This window comes from Haemaphysalis longicornis, unplaced genomic scaffold (assembly GCF_048455015.1).
Source record: "Haemaphysalis longicornis isolate Haplotype H1 unplaced genomic scaffold, Haemaphysalis longicornis Haplotype H1 scaffold_2, whole genome shotgun sequence".
Taxonomy (NCBI): Eukaryota; Metazoa; Arthropoda; class Arachnida; order Ixodida; family Ixodidae; genus Haemaphysalis; species Haemaphysalis longicornis.
Genome location: NW_027526295.1, coordinates 69,901,030 through 69,926,177, shown reverse-complemented (window position 1 = coordinate 69,926,177; position 25,148 = coordinate 69,901,030). Strand labels below are relative to the sequence as shown.

Below are 25,148 nucleotides of genomic sequence, written 5' to 3'. Positions count from 1 at the left end.
TTATTCATAGAAACCTTACAGGCCCTACTGGAGGGCATGGAGTAAGGGGGGCGTGTGAAAACGTAATAACAATACAAAGCATAAATTGAAGACAGGAACATCGTAACAACAAAATGTAAATGCATTATACATATTTTGCAAGAACAAGGCGATTACTTTTTCACCGTACATGAACACTTGTGGCCTACAATTTGTGAGAGAAAAAAAAACACACATACACAACATACACGAAAATCCTGGTAATGGGTGTTACACAAAAATATTTTAACAGCATTAAATTGTGTAATGCAGGAGTAGCTGACGGCGAAATGTTTCGGGGTTAGATATGGTGGCAATGTTATCAGGCAAATCATTCCAAAGGCGGATGACACGAGGCAGTGCGGATGAATTAAATGCATTGGTTTTACCGTATATGCGCATGAAACTGGACTGATTATGCAATCTGCGTGAAAAACAATGAGGTATTTGAAGTGGTAGCCGGGTTCGTTTATGGGTGAAAATATATTTGTGGAAAAGGCACAAAACAGCAATATTACGGCGACTGTCTAATGGAGGAAGTTGCAGGTCTAGTTTTATTTGTGTTACGCTGGAATTGATAGTGTAGTTACGTGATATGAACCGGGCTGCTCTATTCTGTACCATTTCTATCATATTTATTACGTAATTCTGGTGAGGCGACCAGATTGGCGAGGCGAATTCTAATTGTGGCAGGATGAATGTTTGAAAGGGGAGTTTACGAATGTTAGTAGGTGAATTTCGCAACTTGCGACGTAGATAACCCAGCGAACGCGATGCTTTGGCGCATAAAGACGTGATATGAGGGACCCATGAAAGATCGGCTGAAAGAAGAACACCAAGGTACTTGTACGAAGAGGTATGGGAAAGCACAGTGTTGTTTAAGTGATAAGAAAATTCCGAATTTACATGTTTACGGCTGAAGCACATTACCACGCACTTGGTAAAGTTTAATGTCATGAGCCATTTGGAGCACCAATTACAAAGAAGGTTAAGATCTGCTTGGAGTGCTAAGTGATCATCAGTAGTGTAAATGGGACGGTAAATAATACAGTCATCTGCAAAAAGTCGCATGCAGGAAGTTATTTGGGTCGGTAAGTCGTTAATGTAGATTAAGAAGAGTAAGGGCCCAAGGACGCTGCCTTGCGGCACACCGGAACTGACAGAAGAAAGTGGGGAAGAAAAATTGTTAACAACTGTGAACTGTTGAAGAAAGGAAGTTTCGAATCCAGGATAATGTTAAAGAGTCAAGTCGTAGAGCAGATAATTTAGAGATTAGGCGACAGTGGGGCACGCGGTCAAATGCTTTGGAAAAGTAAAGAAAGATACAGTCAGTTTGAAGGTTGCGGTTCATGTTAGAGTGCAAGTCAGTCGTTAGTTCGAACAGCTGTGTGTCACAGGAAAATCCCTTCCTAAATCCGTGTTGATTAGTAAAAAAGAAATTGTGTGCCTCGAGGTGATTGTACACGTTAGAACTGATAATGTGCTCCAGCATTTTGCAGCATATGCAGGTTAATGATATGGGTCGATAGTTGTCAGGCGAGTGAATATCTCCAGTTTTGTGAATTGGTATTATTTTTCCTACTAACCAGTCGGCAGGTAACATTCCAGATGATAGGGATTGCTGAAATATAGCATAAAATCTGGCTTGATATAGCGAGGGTGTTTTTCAATATCTTCGAATTAATGTTATCGATACCGGCTGATGTAGATATTTTTAGGTTCCTAATGAGTGATTTAATGCCTTCAACAGTGATAGTAATGGGTTCCATATATGCGGCGTCAAGTTCGGAAAAGGTTGGAACATTGGAATAGTCCTCCTGAGTGAAAACAGATGAAAAAAAAACGCGTTGAACACTGTGGGGCAATCGGTGCTAGGTATGGGTATGTTATCTGTTCCGTGTAAAGTTATTGTGTTAGCTTCTCTGGCCGGAGATATGGTTCGCCAAAATTTTTTGGGGTTAGAATTTAGCAGGGAAGGTAGGTCTTGCGAGTAGTATTTATTTTTTGCTAAAGTTATTGCCGAGCAATAGCTTTTCAAAGAATCCTTGTATATATTCCACGCCTCGGAAGTGCACACGCGTTTAGCCCTTTTGTACGAACGCTTCTGTTTGTTTCTTAGTTTACGAAGGGACTGTGTGAACCATGGGTTGGAATTATCGTTAGTTATAGACACTAGCGGAACGTACCTGTCTACTAGCTCTGATAATTTGTCCCGGTAGAGTACCCAGTTGTCGTGTACGGATCGAAAGTTAAACGATGGTAGTAACACTTGGTGGAAAAATTGTTCTAGTTGAGAGTTAATCTCATCGTAATTGGCTCTATTGTAATCGCGAATTTGTTTTGTTGTTGTGCCAGGTACAGGTTTCGGGATGCCAAGAGTTAATTGAAGAAGATTATGGTCACTAAAGCCGTCCACATTTGAAAGTGATATTACTGTGTCAGGAGCGTTAGCGAAAACCAAGTCTAAGATATTGGAAGCACGGGTGGGTTCTTTAATGATTTGGAAGAGGTTGAAATCTAACGTTAAATTGATTAGTTCCTGGGACGCGTGACATGAAGATGACATATGTTCCCAATCGATAAACGGAAAGTTGAAATCACCAAGAAGATAAACATGGGTAGCAGGACATAGATTGAGGGCTTTAGAAACGCTTTCCCGCAAGCAATTCAAAAAGGAATTGTCGAAATCTGGCGCCCGGTAACATGCGCCAATAAGTACCGCACTTGAATACATAGGAAAAGCAGCCCAGACAATCTCAAGAGAAGACATGGAATCAATACAATAAGACTGGAGTGTTTTTTTAATGGCAATAAGTACGCCGCCGCCACGCCTATCTATGCGGTCGTTTCTATAGATATCGTAAAGACTAATGTTTGGTAGTATTTCATGATCGCGAATATCTGAATGCAGCCATGTCTCCGTTAGTACTATAACATCTGGATCACTATCATCTAGAAATGAACAAAGTGTGTCTCGTTTAGGTAGCAAACTTCGGATGTTAGTGAAGACCACCGAGAGTGACGGAGCGGCTTGCGGCGCGAAGGGCAGCTTATGCAAGCCAGAACTCGCATTTAGCTATTTGGTAGATAATACTACTGAGTCTTTGTCGCTATCGTAAACATAAACCTTTTTATCTACATAAAGCTTGTCGAGTACCAACTTAAATGGCTTGTCTAAAGGTTTAGCAAAAGCTACCAGCTTCCTTCGAACTGCACGTGTTGATGGCGCAAAGTCTTCACCAATGGAAAATGTTGTCCCCTTTAGCTTATGTGCTGCCGACAGGATACTTTGTTTGTCCTTAAATGAAGACAGTTGAGCGATTATGGGCCTGTTTTTTTCACTAGAAAATTTGCCGAGGCGGTGTACACATTCATATTGAGTAGTGCTTGTGGGAAGTTCAAGTTTTTCTTGGCAAAATTTTATGATCTTTTCCTCAGACGCTGCCCAATCTTCTTTCTCATCATCATCTAACCCGAAAATTAACAAGTTCGAACGTCTTAGCCTATTTTCAGCGTCGTCACATCTGTGCGTAATTTGTTGTAGCTGACTCGAGATATCTTGTAGAGTGTTCTGAGGAGGACCCCGCACGGGGCACCTTGAGCAATCTTGGTGACGGTACTGGCGATACCGCGGACCCCGAGCCCCCAAACATAAGCTGGATCCAACCGTGGCGATGTGTTAATAGGTGGAGGGTTAGAAACCACGAACGGTGGCCGTCGGAGCCCAGGTCAAGCTCCGGCGGATGGGCTCCCTGTCTGTTCACCAGGCAGGGAGCTCCGGGACCTCTTTGGCTACCAGGGTAAGGTCAAAGAAGAAAGTACCCCCGTCTCCCTGCTTTTTCCTATGCCATATGGATAAATCAAAACCCCCCCCCAGACGTGATCGGCCCCCGAAAAGGGGCCGCACCGAAGTTTCCTTTCCATCCCTTCCAACAATCCACAGTCCGAAACCTGACAACTATCCTCGATTCTTGGTTATCGAGGCAGTTGACAAAACAAACCCTGTTTCATCCATGTCCGTATTCTTGATCACTAAGTTCCTGGAAGGCATCATCGGAAAATCGTTCGATGCTAAGAAACTCCGTACCGGTGAAGTCCTAGTCAATGTCAAGACGCAGCAACAAGCCACTAACCTCCTTTCGCAAACCTGCATGGCAGATCTGCCCATCACAGTCACTCCCCATCGTAGCCTCAACAGCTCTCAGGGTGTGATCTCGGAGACCGATTTGTTGAATGAGACCGAAGCTGATCTGTTGGAAGGCCTGAAAGATCAGGGTGTAACTGCAGTGAGGCGTATCACCATCAGACGAGACAATAAGGAAATCCCCACAAAGCATATAATCTTGACATTCAACAAATCAAAACTTCCTGAACACATCAATGCTGGCTTCATTAGGTGTGGTGTACGACCGTACATACCTAACCCGCGCCGCTGCTACAAGTGCCAGCGATTCGGGCACGCTACAACTTCTTGTCGCGGCAAAACGACCTGCGCGAAATGCGCCGCACATGACCACCCTACTGAAAACTGTAACTCCACTACCTTCACCTGTGCAAACTGTCAGGGGCCGCACGCAGCATGGTCCCGCAGCTGTGAAAAGTTTCACCAAGAAAAAAAGATCATCCACGTGAAAGTAACTGAGAACATCTCCTTCCCCGAGGCGCGAAAGAGGTTCGCCTCTTTCCCCTTGGGGAGGTACGCCGACGCAGCTCGCCGGGGGGCGGAGCGGCGTCTTGTTTCGGCGGGGACCCAGTACCACGAGTCGGACTTGGTCCCGCCTCCGCCCCCCCCTGGGTTGCCTCTGGCGACCCAACCCGCCACCGCACCGCCTGCTAAGTCAGCAGCGGCTGTGGTGGCATCCACGTCCGTTGGGGATGCTGCTGCACCCTCTGTTTCCTCCTCTCCACCGGCCCGAAGCACATGCGAGGGCCCGGAGGAGATGGAGCTGGAGGAAACCGCAGCAGTTCCCACCTCCGGCGCACCGCCTGTGCCACCTGGGGCGCTCCTGACGCCCTCGGCGGTCGCGGCCAGAACGAAGGGCACCGCAAAGGGTGCCAGGTCCGGGGGGTCCGGTACGCCGGGTACCCCTTCCAAATCAGATGATGACTTGGATGTGGGACCCTTCCTGTCTGCTTCGCAGCGGAAGGAACGGGTCCCTCCATCTAAACCTCCAGAGGAGGTAAAGAAACCCCGTCCAAGAGTCCAAGCCCCGAAAGACCCTACATAAATAGTCACACTCCAGTAGCTCTAATACATAATAATGGGAAGAGAAAATATCGTTCAATGGAACTGCAGAGGCCTTCTAAGTAATCTTGACGACGTCTATGAGATCCTGCATGCTAATCAGCCAAGTGTAATGTGTGTTCAGGAAACACACCTGAATTCCAAGAACACAAATTTCTTGAATAGTTACCTGGTATACAGAAAGGACAGGGTTGGCTGCACACACTCTTCTGGCGGTGTGGCCATAATCGCCCGCAAATCCTTAGCATGCCACCCTGTCACCTTGAACACAATCCTTGAGGCTGTAGCAATACGCTTGATAATATTTAATAGGTTGATAACGGTATGCTCCATATACATTCCTCCTGATGTTTCACTTTTAAGTTCTGACTTCGAGGCGCTGGTTGACCAGCTGCCCGAACCATACATCCTGACAGGCGACCTTAATGCTCACAATACTCTTTGGGGCTCTTCTCGCACAGATGCCCGAGGTCGCCTTATAGAGAAATTCCTTACATCTTCAGGAGCATGCCTTTTCAACAATAAACAGCCTACATACCATAGCATAGGACACAACACATACTCATGTCTTGACTTGGCGATTGGCTCCGCAGTTCTCTTTCCTCTCCTCGAGTGGGCTGTGGGCACTGACCCATACGGTAGTGACCACTTCCCCACCTCACTCACATACATAGGTAAAGGCCCATGCAGTCCATCTTCCCATAATAGGTTCAATGAAGCACGAGCTAACTGGAATACATTTACAGAGACATCCAAACTACACCACACATCCATAGGACACCTACACGTTGAAGAAGCTACCCAACTGCTCACGGCGCACATCCTCGACGCCGCCGAAAAGTCCATTCCCCACGTCTCTGGTGCCCCGCGCAACCAGCGGAGGTCGTCGTGGAATGAGGACTGTAGGCGGGCGCGAGAGGCCCAGAACAAGGCGTGGGGTATCCTTCGTCGGTACCCCACGTCGGGAAACCTCCTCTTGTTCAAACGGGCCAAGGCATTAGGAAAACGTGTGCGCCGTGAGGCAAAACGAGAGAGTTGGCGTACATTCATAACATCAATAAACTCCTACACAGACACAAGGAAAGTATGGACACGAATACGTAAACTCAAGGGACAACAAACACACAGCCTGCCCCTGGTCAGTACAACAGGGGACACTCTGGAAGACCAGGCTGACACACTCGCGCAACACTTCCAACACGTGTCCAGTTCAGCACACTACACGAACACTTTCCTGAAACATAAAGCCTCTTGTGAAAGAGAGACAGCCTTTAATAGAAAAGGATGACCACTGGTCACGATGGGGGAAAGGAATGGGGAGGGAGGGTAAGAGAGAAAAAAAAAAACAAATAAATGCTGGTTGTTCTCAGTAGACTCAATAACTGGGCCAGTTCTTAGAACCTGCAATTCATGGGCCAGTTCATGGTGATCGCAATAGGGTTAGAGCACATACACCAGTTCGTTCGGGGGAGGACCCGCTCAAACACCCCGTGCCAGACCGCTTTTAAATGAATAAACCGCTATTTCATATAATAGTTGTGCATCAGTTTGTTGTGGATCGGGATGGGGTTGGGGAGATTTAAATGTACGGTGCGTGGCGAAAGCTGGGCACCACCAAACTAGGTGTGTGAGGTCTGATGGAGTGGTGGTACGGCAGTAAGGACATCGAGGGGGCAGCTGAGGGGTGTACCACTTGCGAAGTGTTTCAGGTGTGTATGCTGAATTTGCAATATATTTGTTAATAAAAATTTCGCCTGAGCGGGGAATAGGAGGTAGGCGGCTGAGGTAGCCAGCTGGAGTTAGGGCTTTTAGACGTGTGCGTCGGTCCTTCTTGTGCTGATGAATACGCATCGCTGGGGAGGGAGAGGGGGACCGCGGATACACGACAACAACAAATCACAGACTTCGTACAACTCCCTGTTTTCACTACATGAGCTGAGGGCTGCTCTGAGCACATGTAAACCCTCAGCTCCAGGCCCAGACAACATTACATATACAATGATACAGAACTTACACACAGACACTCTTGTAACACTTCTTCACCTTTTCAACAAGATATGGCTTTCGGGGCACATTCCAAAGTCTTGGAGGGATGCCATAGTTGTAGCATTCTTGAAAGAAGGGAAGGACCCTTCTTCTCCTGCTAGCTATCGACCCATTGCCCTGACCAGCTGCCTGTGCAAGCTTCTCGAGAAGATGATAAACCGGAGGCTCGTGTACTTTTTGGAGTATAACGGCCTTCTCGAGAGCTGCCAGGCAGGCTTCAGGGCGGGGCGATCCACGAATGATCAACTTGTGGCACTAGAGTCGTATATTAAGGATGCCTTCGTGCATAAACAGTTCTGTTTAACTGTGTTTTTCGACCTAGAAAAGGCCTATGACACCGCTTGGCGTTATGGGATCCTTACTGACCTGAAGTCATTCGGTGTTTCTGGAAATATGTTTAACACCCTTGCTAGCTATTTGTCGGAGAGAACCTTTCGCGTCAGAGTTGGTTCTGCACTGTCAAAGGTACACGTGCAAGAAAATGGCGTGCCGCAAGGCGGAGTTCTAAGCTGCACTCTCTTCATAGTAAAAATGAACTCCCTTGGGAAGGCACTGCCGCCTACAATTTCTTACTCCATGTATGTAGATGATGTGCAGATATCTTTTAAATCATGTAATATGTCCATCTGCGAACGTCAAGTCCAGCTCGGCGTCAAGAAGCTTGCCGGCTGGGCAGACAAGAATGGTTTTAAAATTAATCCCGGAAAGAGCTCTTGTGTTGTATTCTCCAGGAAGCGTGGGATCCACCCGGACCCAGACATCACTCTTGCGAATGTGCCAATTCCTGTCAACAAGGAGCACAAGTTTTTAGGCATTTTATTCGATGAAAAACTTACATTCATTCCTCATGTCAAACAGCTCAAATGTAAATGCCTAAAGGCAATGAATATTCTTAAGGTTCTCTCACATCAATCTTATGGGGCCGACAAACAACTCCTGCTGCGCCTGTACACGGCGTTGGTGGGGTCCCGGCTCGACTACGGCAGTGTCGTGTATGGGTCGGCGACAAAGACCGCACTGAGAATGCTCGACCCAGTGCTGCATCTTGGCCTTCGCCTCTCATGCGGCGCTTTCCGCACTAGCCCTGTCGAAAGCCTTTATGTCGAGTGCGACAAGTGGTGTCTAGGGCATCAGCGGGAGTATGTTGACCTGCTGTATGCATCTAAGATTGTGTCTCTTACCAACCATCCTTTTAATCCCATCATGAACAATACATCAAACTTGCAACTCTTTTTAAACAGGCCATCCGTTTCCTTACCTTTCTCTCTCAGAGTTAGGGAGGAGGCTTCTGCACTCACGGTCCCTCTTTCAGACACGCACAAGACACCCATTCAAAATTTCATCGCACCATGGCATCTTCGTCCTGTATCATGCGACCTGTCATTCACTCTTGTAGAAAAAAATAGGGTACCCAAGAATGCAATTCTGCAGCACTTCCTGTTCCTGCAGAACAAGTACAGGTGCGCAGAATTCTATAGCGACGCGTCGAAAACTGGTTCTACGGTATCTTGTGCAGCGCACGGACCAAATTTTAGAGTGAGCAAAACAATGAATTTTCATAACAGTATTTACACGGCAGAAGCATATGGCATTTTACTCGTTTCAAACCACATCATCAAACATAAAATTCCCAAGTCCATTGTGTACACAGACTCTCAAAGCGTTGTACAGGCACTGTCATTAGGAAGGTCATCTAAAAACTATGTCATAAATGCTCTCTTCAAGGTACTAATGTCTGCTTATGCCTCAAATCTTGAAATAACTATATGCTGGGTACCAGGGCATTGTGGAATCCCTGGCAATGAGGCCGCCGACCAAATGGCTGGTGATGCTGCTCTCATGACTACAGTTGACGTTACAACAGTACCTTACACCGACCTAAAGACACACATCAGACGACAGCTTCGTAACACATGGCAATTACACTGGAGTCAACAAACAGACAACAAACTACACATAATAAAACCACAACTGGGACGCTACATAACTGACTCACACAACAGATACACTGAAGTCGCCCTGGCTAGGCTGCGGATAGGCCACACACATGCGACGCACTCCCACCTGCTCACTGGAACTTCGGGACCCATGTGTAGCAGGTGTGGAAAGGGCCTATCCGTAGTCCACATACTAATCACATGCAAGGCACTTGACACAACACGACACAAACATTTCCCTGAATTATACAGACAACACATTCCTTTGCACCCATCATACTTTTTAGCCGACGAACCAATGTTTTCTAGTCAACGTGTTTTTAAGTTTTTAGCTGAGGTAAACTTTCTGCAGCTCTTGTCATATCATGTGTAATCACCCTGGCCCTATACACCAGCCATCTCCATTGTCTTTTGTTTTGCATCACCTTTACTTTTAGTCACATGTTTTAGTATGTACGGTCTCATCATAATTCAGTAACTTCTTCTTTGGCGCTCTTTGCCCATAGTCGGCCTTGCGCCAATAAAACCCAACTATCATCATCATCGTTCTGAGGAGGAGTCGCTTCAGAGGAAGTGCCCTCGGTTGCACTAGCTTCAAGTGCAGTCACTCGAGCTATGAGCTTCTTAATTTCTTCATTAGTAGCAGCTTGCTGTTCCTTAAGACCGTTGAAATCAGCCAAAGCAGACTTCAGTCCGCTTTGCAATGTTTCAATTGCCTTTAGGGCCGATTCAAAAGTATCGGCCTCTGCCTTACTCATGGGGCCAGGGTTCGACTCCACATCTCCTGATAACATAACAAGCAAGTTGACAAGGAAAGAAAATACACTCAATGAACATGACAATAACTGTTTCTTAACGCTAGACAGCTCTAATGGGCACGACACCGCAAAAAGACAGTAGTTGCTTGTTTTGACACATGTGGCACGGTTTAAGTAACTGACCTGAAACAACAGCAGTTGTGAGCGCATGTTTGCAGCGGTGTTGTGCCCGACGATGCTGGCGGCTGGATCCAATTTATGCTTTGCTCCGCATGCGTCGTCCGTACACGTGCCGAATCCGGGTTGCCAAGCGTTCGGAGCAGTTGCTTCCAAACACGGCGGGTATCGCAGCAGGACCGCCCAGCCGAAAAAAACCATTGGCCAACCAATTGGCAACCAATTGGTCAGCCATTTGGTCAGCCAATTGGTCTCCCAATTGGCCGGCCAATGATGTTTTAGGCACCCATTGGCCGACCAATTGGCCAACCCATTGGCCGACCAATTGGCCGACCCATTGGCCGACCGATTGGCTGACCCATTGGCCGACCTATTGGATCCCAATAGGTCACCCAATGGGTCCCCTAATGGGTCACCCAATGGGCCCCCAATGGGTCCTTCCTTTTCATGGCTTCAAATAGCCCTTCGTTACCTCCACTTGGCTGCCAACCAAATGTAGCATTCCAACCCTTTGGCTAGGTCTGTGCGTGTGCAGTGCCTTTTTCGTTGAACCCTGAAAAATGACAGCAAACTTACTGCACAATGAACATTTTATTTTCTAGACTAGTACTCCTCCGATGAATAAGCCAATTGCCCGGCCTAATCATCCTCGCAATGAGTCGGCAGTCCTGTCCCGTCACCATCTTCATGGTCACGTGGCAGTTCTCCCCTGCTGCCAGCTTCCCTGTGCGATGTAAGAATAGTAAAAAAAAGTTTGTTAGAAGTTGTCAAACAACCAGCAAAAACCGTTTCCTGCTGCTTTAGAGATTATTGCTAGGTATGCTAAGCAAGGGGTAAACAGGCTACCCAAAGTGCATTTAAATGCTCACTGTGCCAAACCATTTCTCATTTCTTGACTGTTGGCACTTGCCATACATAAAAATTGTATTGCAGTCAATCGCGATGTTTTCTACAGATGTGGCGCGACTTTCCTACTTTGACAAAAATTTTCCACAGGGCCTCCCTAAAGAGACAGTAAAGAATGAATAAATCTTTGTTTTTACTGAAAGCTCAGACGTTTCGCAGCTCTCTTGGCTTTTGTTTGACGAGCAACAATGCATTAGTCACTGAGAAATAAGCAAACAAATCTGGCATTTCCCTCCCCCGCTTCCCTTTCATTTTTTTGTGATGTAGTTGTTGCGTAACAAAGAGCAGCATATAAAAGCTGTAGTATGCATTTTTTAGATACGTTGAGCTCATTTAAGGTTTTGAGTGGCGCTTATTTCACGAGCTCAACAACTTCAGAACAGTTTATTCGAAGAAAAGCACATTTAGAGATGCTTCTCCAATGAGCTCTTGCCGTTCTCAACTTATGTGACATCACAAGCCATAGTACCCGAAAATGTTGGGGCATTGTCGCCTGTTTTCCTGTTTCTGGCATTTTCTGCCTTATTCAACACCTGCCGGTTGCGAGAATGGCGTGTTTAGATTCTCAGCACTGTAATCTATTGATGCAAGTCAACTTGTTTTTACCCTTTAGTGTCTCTTTAAAAATACAGCTCAAGAGAAATGGCAGTCCACAAAGCTTGTGAAGGTTCCATAAAAACTAGCAATGTCCCACTTTTCATTGTGGTCTCTCTTTTGTGCTCATCATGAATTTTTCCACAAAATTAATCTCGATAGCCCATTCAGCATACCTTTTTGCCATCTTCTCGTTGTCGGCAAGCTTCTCAATGATGTATTTGTTGACGTTTTTCACCGCCAGGTCGAACAACTCACTCCCCGGGAGAGTTCCCTTTCTCTTGAGGCGCTCCATATAGCAGTCTGCATTTTACAGAGATAAAGTAAGTCACAATTAGATAGCAAACAAGGATGTTTCCTTTTAAACATATTCTTCGCAAAATGTGACTGCAGTAATGCAGCATTTCACAGTGCACACTGCTAGTATGGTTGTAAAATTTGAGTATAGCATATACCTTTTGTTGCAACTTGCAATGCATATTCATTTGCGCACAAACGTTCACCCAAACAGACACAAGTCTCTTGTTTGGCTGTAAATTAGAATTGACAGTCAACTGCAGAAAAACTTTGACCTCTGAAACTATTTTCATCTATACTGTGCCTAAAAAAACTCAAAGATACAAAATATGAAAGCTGAATTATGTGCACGCATACCACAAGCCGCCCACAAATATCATCAATTTTGAAGCTGAAACTGAGAACACAAGCCATAATGGCAAGACTGAAGCGACTTAGAAGCAGTCTTGGGCACTTCATCCTTTGTGGGGTTGAACGCGCTGCAGCAATGCAGGCGATGAGGCGCGCCGTAGTGGAGGGCTCCTGATTAATTTTGACCGCCTGGGGATCTTTAACGCGCACTTAAAACTCGAACACACAGGCGTTTTTGCTTTCTGCCTCCATCAGAAAAGCGGCCGCCGCGGCCAGGAATCGAACCAGCCACCTTGTGCTCAGTACTGCAATGCCATAGCCACTGAGCCACTGCGGTGGCAACCAGTTAATAGTAATGCGTTATCGGTCACTAGTTACTCTTTTCTGCAACTTGCAACTGTAACACTGTCACGTTTTTACACGATCACTGTAACACGAAATACCGTTAAGTGACTTTCTTTTTTTATAAAAACCGATCCAACAGCAACGCTCGTTAAAGGCTGACAGCAGTTTACGCTTTCCTCTCTTTAGGACTTTCTTTTTTCCCATATCCTCTCTGCCTTTCACATTTTTGGCACACTTTAGTTTAGGAGAAGTCACTAAGAGGGTTATCTTTCCTGCAGAATACCGAGGTTGGTCCGGTCTTTGAGGTTATTTAATTTTCATACTTTTATTTTTAAAAACTTTGGAGCTATTTTAAACTATTTTAATTCGCACCAATTAAGTCATCTCACAGGCCTACCACTCATATGCCAGTTGACGTAGTGGTATCTACTGCACGTAAAAAAAGGCAAAATGTTCGTTTAGCTGACCTTTAACAAAAGCTTTATGAAGTGTAATAGCTGCAAGCATTGAAAATTATAGCAAAGTTAAGTTCAATGGTCCTACAAAGTTAAACCTCAAACATTTGGTAACCTGTGCAAGAAAGAGGAAACCGGCTTTTTCTGAGAAACTTAGGCCCTGTGAAAATCACCATAATCTGCCTATTTAGGTTTACTGCTGGATGAAGGCCTGGCTACAAATGAAGCTTGTACCATGCGGGATGACTATACTATCGGGAGCAAGCAGTGTAGCATTTCACAAGCTGTCAGAGAAGTTATAATTCTTGTCAGTGCACTTACCGCGCAACACTTCCACCTTTTTTGGAGTGAGTGCGTCTTTCCTGGGGCGACCTGGGAAGCGAGGGCTGTGTTTGCCTAAAAAAGTGAAGTGATAATGTTCAGATCAAGGTGACAAAATTAACACCACAAACAGCCCCTTACCAAAAAGAGACCGGTTTAACAAAGTTGATGGCTCCCAGATCGCCACCAGAAGCTCCTTCACGTAGAGGGAGTCTTTCGGCTGCCTTTCGATACGGGTCCACACTTCCCGCCGAATTTTGACACCCTGCCCTATGTCAACCTAAAAGGAGTATAACAAACCACAAGAACATGTCAGTCTGCACGAAAATCAAGACAAGTTAAATTCACAAACAAATGCAAAAAACTTGCCGCTGAACACACACAACACGTGCACAGCATGCGTTCAAATGAAGGCCTCGCAAGCTACACTGAACATGAAAAAATTTATGGTGGTTGACACTACACAAGACAACCGCGATTCACAAAGGTGACTGTGCTTCCCAAATTTTTACTAATATAAGCTCATCTTTATTTCACCTGTTCTATACCTACAGCATTACATAAAATCCTCTTAAGATGCTTTTGCCAGCTCCAACCCTTTGCAATTTGAGCCCCATACATTTCGTTCCCCATCCCTCCACCTTGTTTCCTGGAACTAAACTTGTTAGTTGTGTGGCTTACATGGCTCCCGAAAAATTTTCGAAGCGTGGACATTTTTAGAACAAGGGGAAGGGGGGTCGGGGGATGTGAAATTTAATAATTTTTTTTTTCACACCAATTGAAAAACTTTGGTAGAATGCTGCATATTGCAGTGCTGCAAAAAAAAATTTAAAAAAATTAAAAAAAGCACTTATGTGGAGTGGGGAGGTCATTTAAACACCAGGCCTTCGGACATATGTACAGCCTCAGTTTAAACCCTGCAAAGCATTGAGGGCCCTAAAACAGAAGGATGATATTAGGGTGACCTGAATGCCAGTGCACATAGGAGCCTAGGGAAACACCACTGCACCTCCCCGTATAAGCTATGCGAATTTTGACACTCCAGTTTGCAAAGCCAACATGCAGTATCCCTTTCTGCACTGCCAAACTCTTGATCTGCTAAGCTATAAAATAGTGTTTTTCCACATTCTGATATTGAAGCTGTGCGTAGGGGCACACTTGTGCACCCTCAGCACCCAGTCACACTAGCCCAGTTCAGTGTTGCCATCAGTCTGGCATGTGTGATTTAGTAACCGGTTGCCCATCCCCTCCCCTATCCGCCTCTTCCCACACCAGCAACCTATAGTCCTGTCACAAACCAAATTCATCAATCAATCAAACCACTCAAATTGTGATGACAACACGCAATTAAAAAGTTTAGCGATAACCAATACCAACTCTGAAATTCTAATCCCTCAATCTCCAACTCACCAGGTCTTCCATGGGCACACCAGGGTCATGTTGCACATTCCCACTGCTCCTTGATAGAACAGCAGGCTGTGGAGGAGCTTGTGACGGAAGGGCAGAGGGAGGCAAAGGCCGAAGGAGGGAAGGGCAGCTGGAGGTGGAAGGAGGGTTGAATGGAGGGCAGGCTGAGGTGGATGGGTGGGCAGGGGGAGGGGAAGGCATGTGGAGGGAAGTGCAAGCCGAGGTACAGGGACGGGCAGGCGGAGGACAGGGCAGGTTGAGGACAGGGCAGGTGGAGGTAGAGGGACGGACAAGGGCAGGTGGAAATGGCCCTGTAGCTGCGCTGGCAGGCTGGCAGGGCTCAGTGGGGGACCGAGGGGGGCGCTCTTTCTCTTCTAGCCTTCCATCTGAAAAAAAAAATGATACCCCTGTCACACGGGCACTTTGAATCGCAATTGAGTCGATCCGACCGGGCTCAATCCGGATCGGGTGCTGCTACACGGCAGTTTCAATGGCAATAGATTTCGATCCAGCTCGAACTCAATCCCTGTTCCCAAAGCACGATTGAGATTCTCGAGCGCGATCAGAGGAAACTGGTGATACTCTCGTCCCCACTGAGCAATGGCACAGAAGGAGACAACTTTAACGCCACAAATTGTATCAAATAACTTTACCCAAGTAAATGCGCGATCAGATTTATATAGTTACGCAAACCTACGACTGCGTAAAGTTACCAGGCGGCAGCCACGAAATACATTTTTGGCGGCCTTTGGCGTACGCGAGAGCAACTGAAGCAACTTCTCACTCAGGATTGAGACGTGCCAAGTAGCAGCGCCGATGCGTCAAGCGCGCTGGAAAATTAGATCGCAATTCACTTCAATCGCGATTGAAAGTGCCCGTGTAACAGGGGTATAAAATAGAAATAAAAAAAAATGAAGCCCGCAAGAACCAAAATTATTTTTTCTGTATGCAGGAGTTGCTACAAATAAATTTTCCTGTTAGCCAATGCAGAAAAATGAATTTCCATGTCAGCCACAACATAATTTCAGGGGAAATTTCTCATATAAACTATCCATATAGAGGCTTTCCATATGAGCAATCATACTAGCACATATTCCAACTTCCACATGTAAACTTGGCCAGCGTTTTCTTCTGAAGTAAAAAAAAAGGTGATACCTGCACTCCTGCGGCTCCCAAACCTGGCAATCACAGCCCGTTGCAGGCCCTTGTTCAGTGCTGCAAGTTCGGCAATCTCTTCTTCTTTTTTTTCCAGCTTTCTTTCTAGCTCTGCAATAGTGTCTTCTGCGGCCCGTAGTTTCTTCCGTACAGGCTCGTCCGCATCGTTGGCCAGGGCGCTTTTTTTTCTTTTAATGATGTTCAAGATTTCCGCCTTCCGGGTCTCCCGCTTGCCTTTTGGCGGCTACAAAGCAAATGCACAGGTATTCAAACAGTTATGATATTGCTATTTTAAAGCTACTCACCTCCTCCACAACATCCTCGTCATCTGTGTCCTCATCATATGCATAACTTCTTTTTACGCGGAGGCGCTTCTCTCCTTGCAGTTTTTTTTTAGGTGTTCCTCAGACTCTAAAAGTGGCAGATGCAGGTGCATGTATTAGTGAATGCATGCACATAAGGTCAATCTACGTACAGCAAAGAAAATTGTGCATACACACAAACCATTATAGGTTTCAGCAAGTGTTCTGATAAGAGATGTTGGAACGGGGCAGGTGCCGAAATGTTTCGGTATACATTGACAAGCATTAACACAAATCAAGAACCATTCCACTCGATGCAGATGGACAACAAGCGAAATAGCCACACCCATAAATTTGTTTTACAAGTGCGGGTACCAGTAAATTTTGCACGTTAGCGTTCGCGGCGGTCATCTGGGAAAAACACAAACACATCGCAAAAAAAATTTTATTCTTATGCATAATTCCTAGAGACTTAATTTCTATTAAACAAGCGCGCGATCGACTGCACAGCGTTCGCGAGACAGCCTAGTGTTGATCCGTGATGCGGTGCAATTTTTTTTTTTTTCATAAGCATGGGCAGGGGCCAAGATATGCTGTACAGCTGGCGGGGCAGAATTTTTCGCGTGATAAATAATGTAAAACATGCACAGCGACGTGCACGTGCTGCTAGTCGGCTACTTGCGCGCGTAACTGGGTGCCAGCCGAGCATGCATGCAGGCACGGAGTCATGAACTTATACGTCACCAGCTTGTTCCATCGAAATAATGTCATTATACTTCAGCAGGCAGGTCTATGTGCAAGACTTACCTGCTAAAAGCAGCACTCTTGCACGGTAGAAGTCTGTCGCGCCGTTTTCATCTGTCCAGCTCACCAGGAGCGGAGTCACTGGAAAATCTTCTGTATCTTTGGGGGCAAAATCTTTTATGTCAGTAATACTGACTACGGCACACGTCCGATCGTCCACATATCGGACGTACGCGTGGGTTATCATTTCTGCACGTGAAGCTGCACACAACGACAAAGACGGCCTCACAGCCTCACAATCAAGCATCCGACCATGAGTTAAGGCCGACAAGGCATCAACGGCGTGACGGTAGTACAGCACATATTTGTTTTAAACGTGTGTAAAGCAAAACAAAAATGCTTTATATATTTATATATAGAAGTATTTAATAAGTAGCTTTTATTAAATATGCGTCCTTTTTTCGTGGGTTGAAGTGAATACACGTCTACTGCGTCTACTTACTAGCAGCGCCTCCAAGGAAAGGCAACGCAAGCAACGCCAGGATCACGCATGAGATCACGCCGCTACCGCTAGGCTAGCCCAGCCCTGTGCCCCATAGAGTTTCATACTAATATACTATGAAACTCTATGCTGTGCCCAGCCGGACGTGGAAAGAAAAAGTTCGGCTTATGAGTTGAGTCAAGCGTGGCATTAAAACCTTCGGTTGGCGAAGCTGTTCGTGCTCAGAAATGGGTAGCCCAAAAAAGCGCAGAAAGCGAGGCACGTACAAAAATTACCTCAACCCTGGCGCGGAATTCAAAATTCCGAGGTCGACTCTTGATTCACAGGCCCGCCGCGAACGCCGTGAGGATGCGAGCGACGTGGTAAGTCCTGTTCATTTTCTTGCACAGTTTCATTCGTTAATGGCCGTGTAGTTTCAGCTACATTGCCTTAATTCGCACGTATACATGTGCAGGAACAGTACGAATGCGACTCGGATGACACGGACCAACTAAACGTGGGCTCGGACGGTGCCCTGGCAGGCCGCGAACACCGTGAGGATGCGAGCGACGTGGTAAGTCCTGTTCATTTCCTTTCACAGTTTCATTCGTGAATGGCCGTGTAGTTTTTGCTGCATGACTTAATTCGCTTGTATACATGTGCAGGAACAATACGAATGCGACTCGGACGACTCGGACCAACGAAACGTGGGCTCGGACGGTGCCCTAGCAGACAATCTTGCGGCGGAGATTGAGACAAGCGTAAGCTTTATATGCATTTAATGATTTAACTACCTGAACTAAAAAGTGCAGCAAAATGGTATGGTGTGTCATGGTTCTTGCCGTTCGTAGGACGCCGAGAGTTCATGCGAACCCAACTGCGAGCCGCCTACATCAGCGGACTTGCCGACCGTGGCCGGTGGTACGTCGGATGCAGAACCGAATGTACGTACTCAGTTTGGGTGATTTTTAATTTTTTTCCTATTCTGCAAGCGGGGTACTGAGGTCGACGTGTACGTATGAGAGGCAGCTGTGCATAAATTATAGCGGCTACCTCAAGTAGTATAAATAATGCTTTAAAGTTCGAAAAGCCTTCTTCATGAATAGCCCTTAAAATAAACCTATTTTTAGAAGATTCGTTTGTAAAATCAGTTCTGTATAAAAACAATGTAGAATGTGTATTGCCGTAGGAGAATTTTTATGCCCTTTTTTTTGCGCCATATCTGAAGGGTTTTTGGGCTTCACACACGTGCGTTGTTATATTTGTCACAGGACTTTGAAGGGGATTACGAGTACTCGGACTACAGCTTCTCATGCAGTGCCTGCAGCAGCTCCAGTGATGATGAGAGAAGTGACACCTCGGTAAGCCCTTCTATGCTGTGAACCCGTCATGGTGGCTCAGTGGCTACGGCATTGCTCTGCTAAGCACAAGTTCATGGGATCGAAACCCAGCTGCGGTAGCCACTTTTATGATGGAGGCGAAAAGCAAAAATGCTCGTGTGTTCGACGTTTCGTTGCACGTTAAAGATCCCCAGGTGATGAGCCCTCCACTACGGCATGCCTCATCACCTTCGTTGCGTCGGCGCGTTAAACCCCACAATCAATCAACCTTCCATGCTGTGAATATTAAATCTTAATTAGCTACAGTTGCACACTGGCTGGAGTATCACTCTCCGGTGTACAAGCTTAGTTGAAGGGTGGAAGTATTAATTTATAATGCTAGGAGCTGGTGCAGTCAATATAGCGTCATAAATAGCCACATTTCTGGCAGCAGCAGTTCTGCCATCTTTTTGTATGCCCCGTTCAACTATTTCCACCTGTCAGTACACCAATAAACTGGTATTTACACTTGGGATTTTTTTTTCTTACATGGTCGTACAGTTTGTTGTTTGTCATCATAGCCTTGAAAATAATGCCTCATCACTGTTGTCTTTGTGCAGGAGCCTGATCCCAACCAGCCGGGCAGTGGTACAACACATCACCCTGAGATTGCTGGTCTTTTTAAAGAGGTCCTGTCTCGGAAGCTGGTGGTTTTGAAAAGAGACATCCTACTCATGGTTCTGAAGTACGCTCTGCGGATGAATTTGTCATTCACAGGCCTAGCAAGCCTTGTGGACATGATCAACTCATTTTTCGATAGTCCTGTTCTTCCCCGTTCTAAATATTTTGTTAATAAGTTGTTAGGTTGCCAAGGGACCCAGATGACATTTCATTTCTTTTGCCCTGAGTGCATGATTTACGTTGGTGAGGGTGGACCAGGAGTATCACTGCAGTGTCCTGAATGTAAGAGGGTGTGTGGATCGTCTCCACTTTGCGATGCACCTTTTTTTGTGCTTTTTGATATTCCCTCACAACTTCAGAAGCTCCTCAAGGGCTGTGAGTTTCTGGATTTGACAGAGCCCCTCGAGTTCAATGGCACTTTGAGCGACATGAAGGATGGGAGCATGTACCGAGACTTCGTGACTGCAACAAGAAAAGCCGGCCACAGGATAAGCTTTTCGTGGAACACAGATGGCACCCCCGTTTTCAGATCGAGTCGCACATCTATTTGGCCAATCCAGCTTGTCGTGAATGAACTTCCCGTACCCGAAAGAATGAGGAAGCTTGTTTTGGCTGGTCTCTGGTTCGGGAAGGAAAAGCCCCATATGGGCATTTTCCAAGCACCACTTGTCGAGACGATGCATTCTCTGGCAGACGAGGGATTTCTGCTTCACCACAAGGGGAAAGAGAAACTCTTCAGGGGATTTTGCATGCAGGGCATGAAACACCCATGCAGGGCATGAAACACCCATGCAGGGCATGAAACAGTTTAACGCGTATTATGGGTGTAACTGGTGCTTGCACCCAGGTGACACACTAGGGGGTAAGGTGGTAAAGTACCCCGTTGAACAAAATGCTGTTGAGAGGAGCGAGAAGCAGATGGTAGAAGACATGGAGAAGGCAGCCATGCAAGATAAGCCTAAGCCGTTTAATGGTGTAATTACCGTCTCTCCACTGATCAACATGCCACAATTTCATATAGTGTGGAGCTTTGTTCCGGACTATATGCATTGTGTGCTGTTGGGAGTGGTGCGCCAGTTTTTAGAGTTGTGGCTTGAATCAGCCGGAAAGACGTTCTATGTCGGGCGTAGCCAGCAGGCCATTGATAGCAGGTTAATGGCTGTTTCACCACCAAAAGATGTAAGGAGAGCCCCAAGGCCCACCAAGGAGAAGCGCTTTTGGAAAGCAAAAGAGTGTGAAAATTGGCTGCTTTTTTATAGCTTGCCAGTACTGGATGGCATTTTGGATCGGCAGTATTTGCAGCACTGGGCCTGTCTGGTGGAGGCTCTGCATATTATGCTGGAGCCCAGGGTGTCATTCACTGACCTTGCTGTTGCAGAGGGCCTCCTTTTGGACTTCCATGGCAATGCTGAAGTGCTGTATGGACCTGAGTGCATGACGTACAACATGCACCAGCTGCTCCATCTCGGCAAAAGCGTGCGCCATTGGGGTCCACTGTGGGCGCACTCAGCATTTCCTTTCGAGGCGGGTAATGGCACCCTGAAGGCAGCCGTGAAAGCTTCCAATGGCATTGCTAGTCAGATAGGCCGGATGCTGCAAATAGACACTGTTGTGGAACAGTGTGCTGAGCTTAGCACGAACCAAAATGCCCTCGAGTACTGTGCATCACTAACTAAGACGTTAACCAAAAAGGCCATTTCCACTTCTGAGGGGGTGCATTTCTTGGGCAGGGGCAGCCCGTTCATGGCTCCTGACTGTACTGTCAGAAATGTGGAGCTTGTGTCGGAAAGTTGTACTGAATTCAACCGTATCTGCTTTAATGGTAGCATAATCACCAAGAGAGTCTATGCCCAGGGCAAGAGAAACAACAGCTCTGTTGTGCAGCTTGTCGATGGCACATTTGCTGTTGTCGAAAATGTTGTCCTAAACAATGGCTCCGGTTTTTTGCTTGTACATCGACTGAAATGTAGAAAGCTGAGGTTTCCTTCTGTTGAAATGAAGCACGTGCTGCAAGTAGTTTACATTTGTAATTACATGGAGGTAGTGCTATTGTCTTCTGTTCACACTCTTGGCATTTTCATGGAATTGAACAGCAAGTTCGTGTGTCCAATTCCTAGTTCTTACACCCTTTAACTGGCACAGTTCAATTAAAATTTTGGTGTTGAACATGCCAAAGCTACACATGGGCTAAGAGGCACACCGTAGTGGAGGGCTCCGGATTAATTTCAACCACCTGGGGACCTTTAACGTGCGCAGAAATCTTGGAGCACGAGAGTGTTTTTGCTCTTCGCCTTCATCAGAAAAGTGGCCGCCGCGGCCGGGAATCGATCTTGTGACCTTGTGCTCAGCAGCGCAACGCCATAGCCACTGAGCCACCACAGTGGGTAGTGGTGCGACTCATAATTTTGATTTACATGCTGCCATCCTTCTATAAAAGTAGTGTGCTAAGGTGTCATTGAACTAAAGCAGTAGGCAATCGAGGGGTCTTCTGCTGTTATCATGCGTGTGGTTGTGTCCACTTCAGGATGAAACCCTCTCCCAAAAGTCTTCGGCCACATCTCTGAAGTGCTGGCCGAATCCATTTTTTGTGAAATTTCCGTAGTGCATCCCTCCATTGAATCCTTGGCAGGCCTCTCTTGCATTTACAATCTATTGGGAGCCACTACTCTGTCAAACGGGTTGTCCATGCGCATGACATGACCTGCCCATGTCCATTTTCCTTACTTAATTTCAGCTAGAACGTCTTCCACATAAGTGTGTTTGAAGGGACACTAAAGGCTAAATGAAGTTTTGTTTTTACTGAAAGATCATACGTTACGTAGCTCTCTTGGCTTTTGTTCGATGAGCAACGATGTGTTACTTGCTGAGAAATAAGCCAACAAATCTGGCATTTTCCCTCCCCCGCTTTCCTTTCATGTTTTCGTGACGTATCTGTTGCGTTGCAAAGAGAAGCATATAAAAGCTGTAGTATGCATTTTTTAGATACGTTGAGCTCATTTAAGGTGCGTTTATTTCACGTGCTCAAAAACTTCACAAGAGTTTATTCGAAGAAAAACACTTTTATAGATGCTCCTCCAGCAAGCTCTCGCCGTTCTCAACTTTTGTGACGTCACGAACCGTAGTACCCAAAAGTGTGCGGGGCTTCGTCGCCTGTTTTCACGTTTTTGGCATTTTCAGCCTTATTTAACATCTGCCGGTTGTGAGAATGGTATTTTTAGATTCTCTGCACGGTAATTTATCGAAGCAGGCAAACTTGCGTTTACCCTTTAATGTCCCTTTTATCCACACAGCAGTTTCCTTGTCCCTCAGCGTGACTCCTAGCATTCTTCTTTCCATAGTCCGTTGGGCTGATATGTTTCCTTTCTAGTCATTTAGTGAACCCCCACAGTGTGTTGCTGTAATTTCATACTATGTAGAAAACATTTGTTTTTTTCACTATGTTGCTGTAATTTCATACAATGCACATTGCATTACACAGGTCATTAGTTCACTACAAAACGTTGTGGTTCTCTTCCACCACTTATATTTGCTGTGGTCATTGTAGAGAGCTTGTGAAATGGTTTCTTTTTTCATATGTAATTTTAAATTGTGTTTTAATCAAGGAATCTATAGATGGTTTATATACTCTGTTTCATTGTGGGTATGTGCAATTCTTACACCAACTTATCCTGTTTGTTTTGCATTGGCTATGTAGAAAGTGTACCCTGGGTCTATAGTGATATGGTTTACATGAGGTTGTATCATTTAAAGTGTATGTACAGTGCCCTAGAGCTTTTCCTTCTTTCTGAATTTTGTTGCAGGAGTAGTTCAAACATATTTGTGCACTAATTGCAATGTTGTGTGTGGTTCATTGGGAACATTTGTAAATAATCATGCATTTGTAAATAGTTCTGTATTGTAATCATATGTAAATAATTGATGTAAAAATGAATAAACTGATTATTAATAAGCTTTTTTGATTTTATAAATTTCTTGCACGCATCCCTGACAGTAACCGAGAGGTTATCACAAAATATCCTAGGAAATAAGCTTTAGTTTTGATAGTTGAGTGTCTTCAATTCAAGAAGCTCACCACTGAATGGCTCAATACAAGATATGGTTCCAATGGGATCGCAATACTAGAACTGATATTTAATGGGTTTTGATCAGGGAGCACATGTGTGCAGTGCAGTCACCGATATTCAGCGCACGGTCTTCCCGCAGGGAAGACCGTGCGCTGAAGCCCTCCGAAGTAAACGCCCCATGAGTATTTCTTTTTACTACCAAAACACACGAGGCCTACGGACAAAAGCGCAACAGTTCTTTGATAATGTGGTTCTTTTCGATCATGACGTATACTGCATTACTGAGACGTGGCTCTCAGACCAAATTGCTTCTACAGATTACTTCCCGGACGAGTACGCTGTCTTTCGCAATGATAGAGACTACGAACGCACCGGTCAAAAGTACGGTGGAGGAGCTTTAATCGCCCTGCGAAAGTCCATGGTTGCGTTTCGCCGAGCTGATCTCGAATTGGGAAATGAATGCGTTTGGGTCGAAACAAAGACAAACCGCGGAAAAAACCTGCTCATTGGCGTGTATTATATGCATCCAACTCTAGACTTCCCCGCATTCGCGTCCGTTTTTCAGCACCTCTCAGAAAGTATAGACCCTGGAAAGTACAGCATTCTTTTATTCGGTGATTTCAACGTGCCCGGCCGGTGGTGGAATCCCGGGGAAAATGTTGGCAATTCTACCAAAGCCGCTCACTTGTTTAACTTTTTCTCATTCGCTGGATTGGCATATGCTGCACTTCCTCCTAACCCCGCAGGAAATGTCCTTGACATCGTCTTCTCCAACTTGACCTCCTTAGACCTTAAACACGCTCGAGAAGCCCTTGTTCCGGTCGACCCGTGGCATGAACCATTCACTGTCACGGCTTTACTACCGGTTGCCTATGAGCGGCGCATGGAGACCCCATTCTTTGATTTTCCCCGTGGCGATTACAATGCCCTCTACATAACGCTCCAGGAGACGAATTGGGAGCCAGTCTACACATCGCATAATGCAGACGCAGCGGTGCAGCTGCTCACAAAAATTGTCCAAAAAGCAATGGAGGAGCACATACCAAAAAAGTCCAAGCGCCCTCATCAATTCCCTTTCTGGTTCAGCAAAGAACTCCGCAGCGCGCTGCGCAGTAAGCGTCGATTCCACAAACTAAGGAAAGCTAAAAACGACGCGTCCGCCGACACTAACTTCAAAGAACAGCGCTCACTTGTGAAAGTGCTGCTCGCTCGCGACAAAAAACATTTTTCGGACTTCACAGAATCTTCGCTCACCCGATCCCCGAGCGACTTCTGGCGGATCTTTAGCACGCGCACAAGAAAGGCCCCTGAGCGGATTACTCTGCAGGATGGCGACACCATCGTTTCCGACCCAGCCAGCATTGTTGAAATATTCACAAAACACTTCTCGTTCGCGTACTCCTCGTCACGCGACAGCGGCTTCCCGCTTCGGCTCGCGCAGATAGGTGATGTCATACACACGCCCAACATCACCGTTGAGGATGTCACGGCTGCTATTCGCAGCCTACCTTCGAAGAAATCCTCAGGCCATGATAACATCCCATG

The 25,148-nt window shown here is 46.0% G+C and overlaps 1 protein-coding gene and 1 long non-coding RNA gene across 2 annotated transcripts; one reads left to right on the top strand and one right to left on the bottom strand.

The window, feature by feature from the left end:
• Positions 1-10,820: 10,820 nt before the first annotated feature.
• LOC144168046 (BEN domain-containing protein 5-like) lies at positions 10,821-14,872 on the bottom strand. Its single transcript, XM_077697133.1, has 5 exons — positions 14,861-14,872; positions 13,592-13,730; positions 13,451-13,525; positions 11,858-11,984; positions 10,821-10,905 (listed from the first exon to the last, which is right to left on the bottom strand). Exons 1-5 carry the CDS (start codon positions 14,870-14,872, stop codon positions 10,821-10,823), a joined length of 438 nt encoding a protein of 145 aa, XP_077553259.1.
• Positions 14,873-18,018: 3,146 nt separating this feature from the next.
• LOC144167176 (uncharacterized) lies at positions 18,019-19,561 on the top strand. Its single transcript, XR_013321873.1, has 5 exons — positions 18,019-18,113; positions 18,205-18,300; positions 18,391-18,483; positions 18,811-18,900; positions 19,479-19,561. It is a non-coding gene; the product is annotated as an uncharacterized LOC144167176 (long non-coding RNA).
• The last annotated feature ends 5,587 nt before the right edge of the window (positions 19,562-25,148 follow it).

What these genes read in the sequence shown, in the direction of transcription:
- LOC144168046 (XM_077697133.1), bottom strand. An exon ending in GTTAAACCGGTCTCTTTTTG is followed by an intron (nt 13,526 to 13,591) that starts GTAAGGGGCTGT and finishes TCACTTTTTTAG; the next exon opens with GCAAACACAGCCCTCGCTTC. An exon ending in AACGAGAAGATGGCAAAAAG is followed by an intron (nt 10,906 to 11,857) that starts GTATGCTGAATG and finishes TACATCGCACAG; the next exon opens with GGAAGCTGGCAGCAGGGGAG.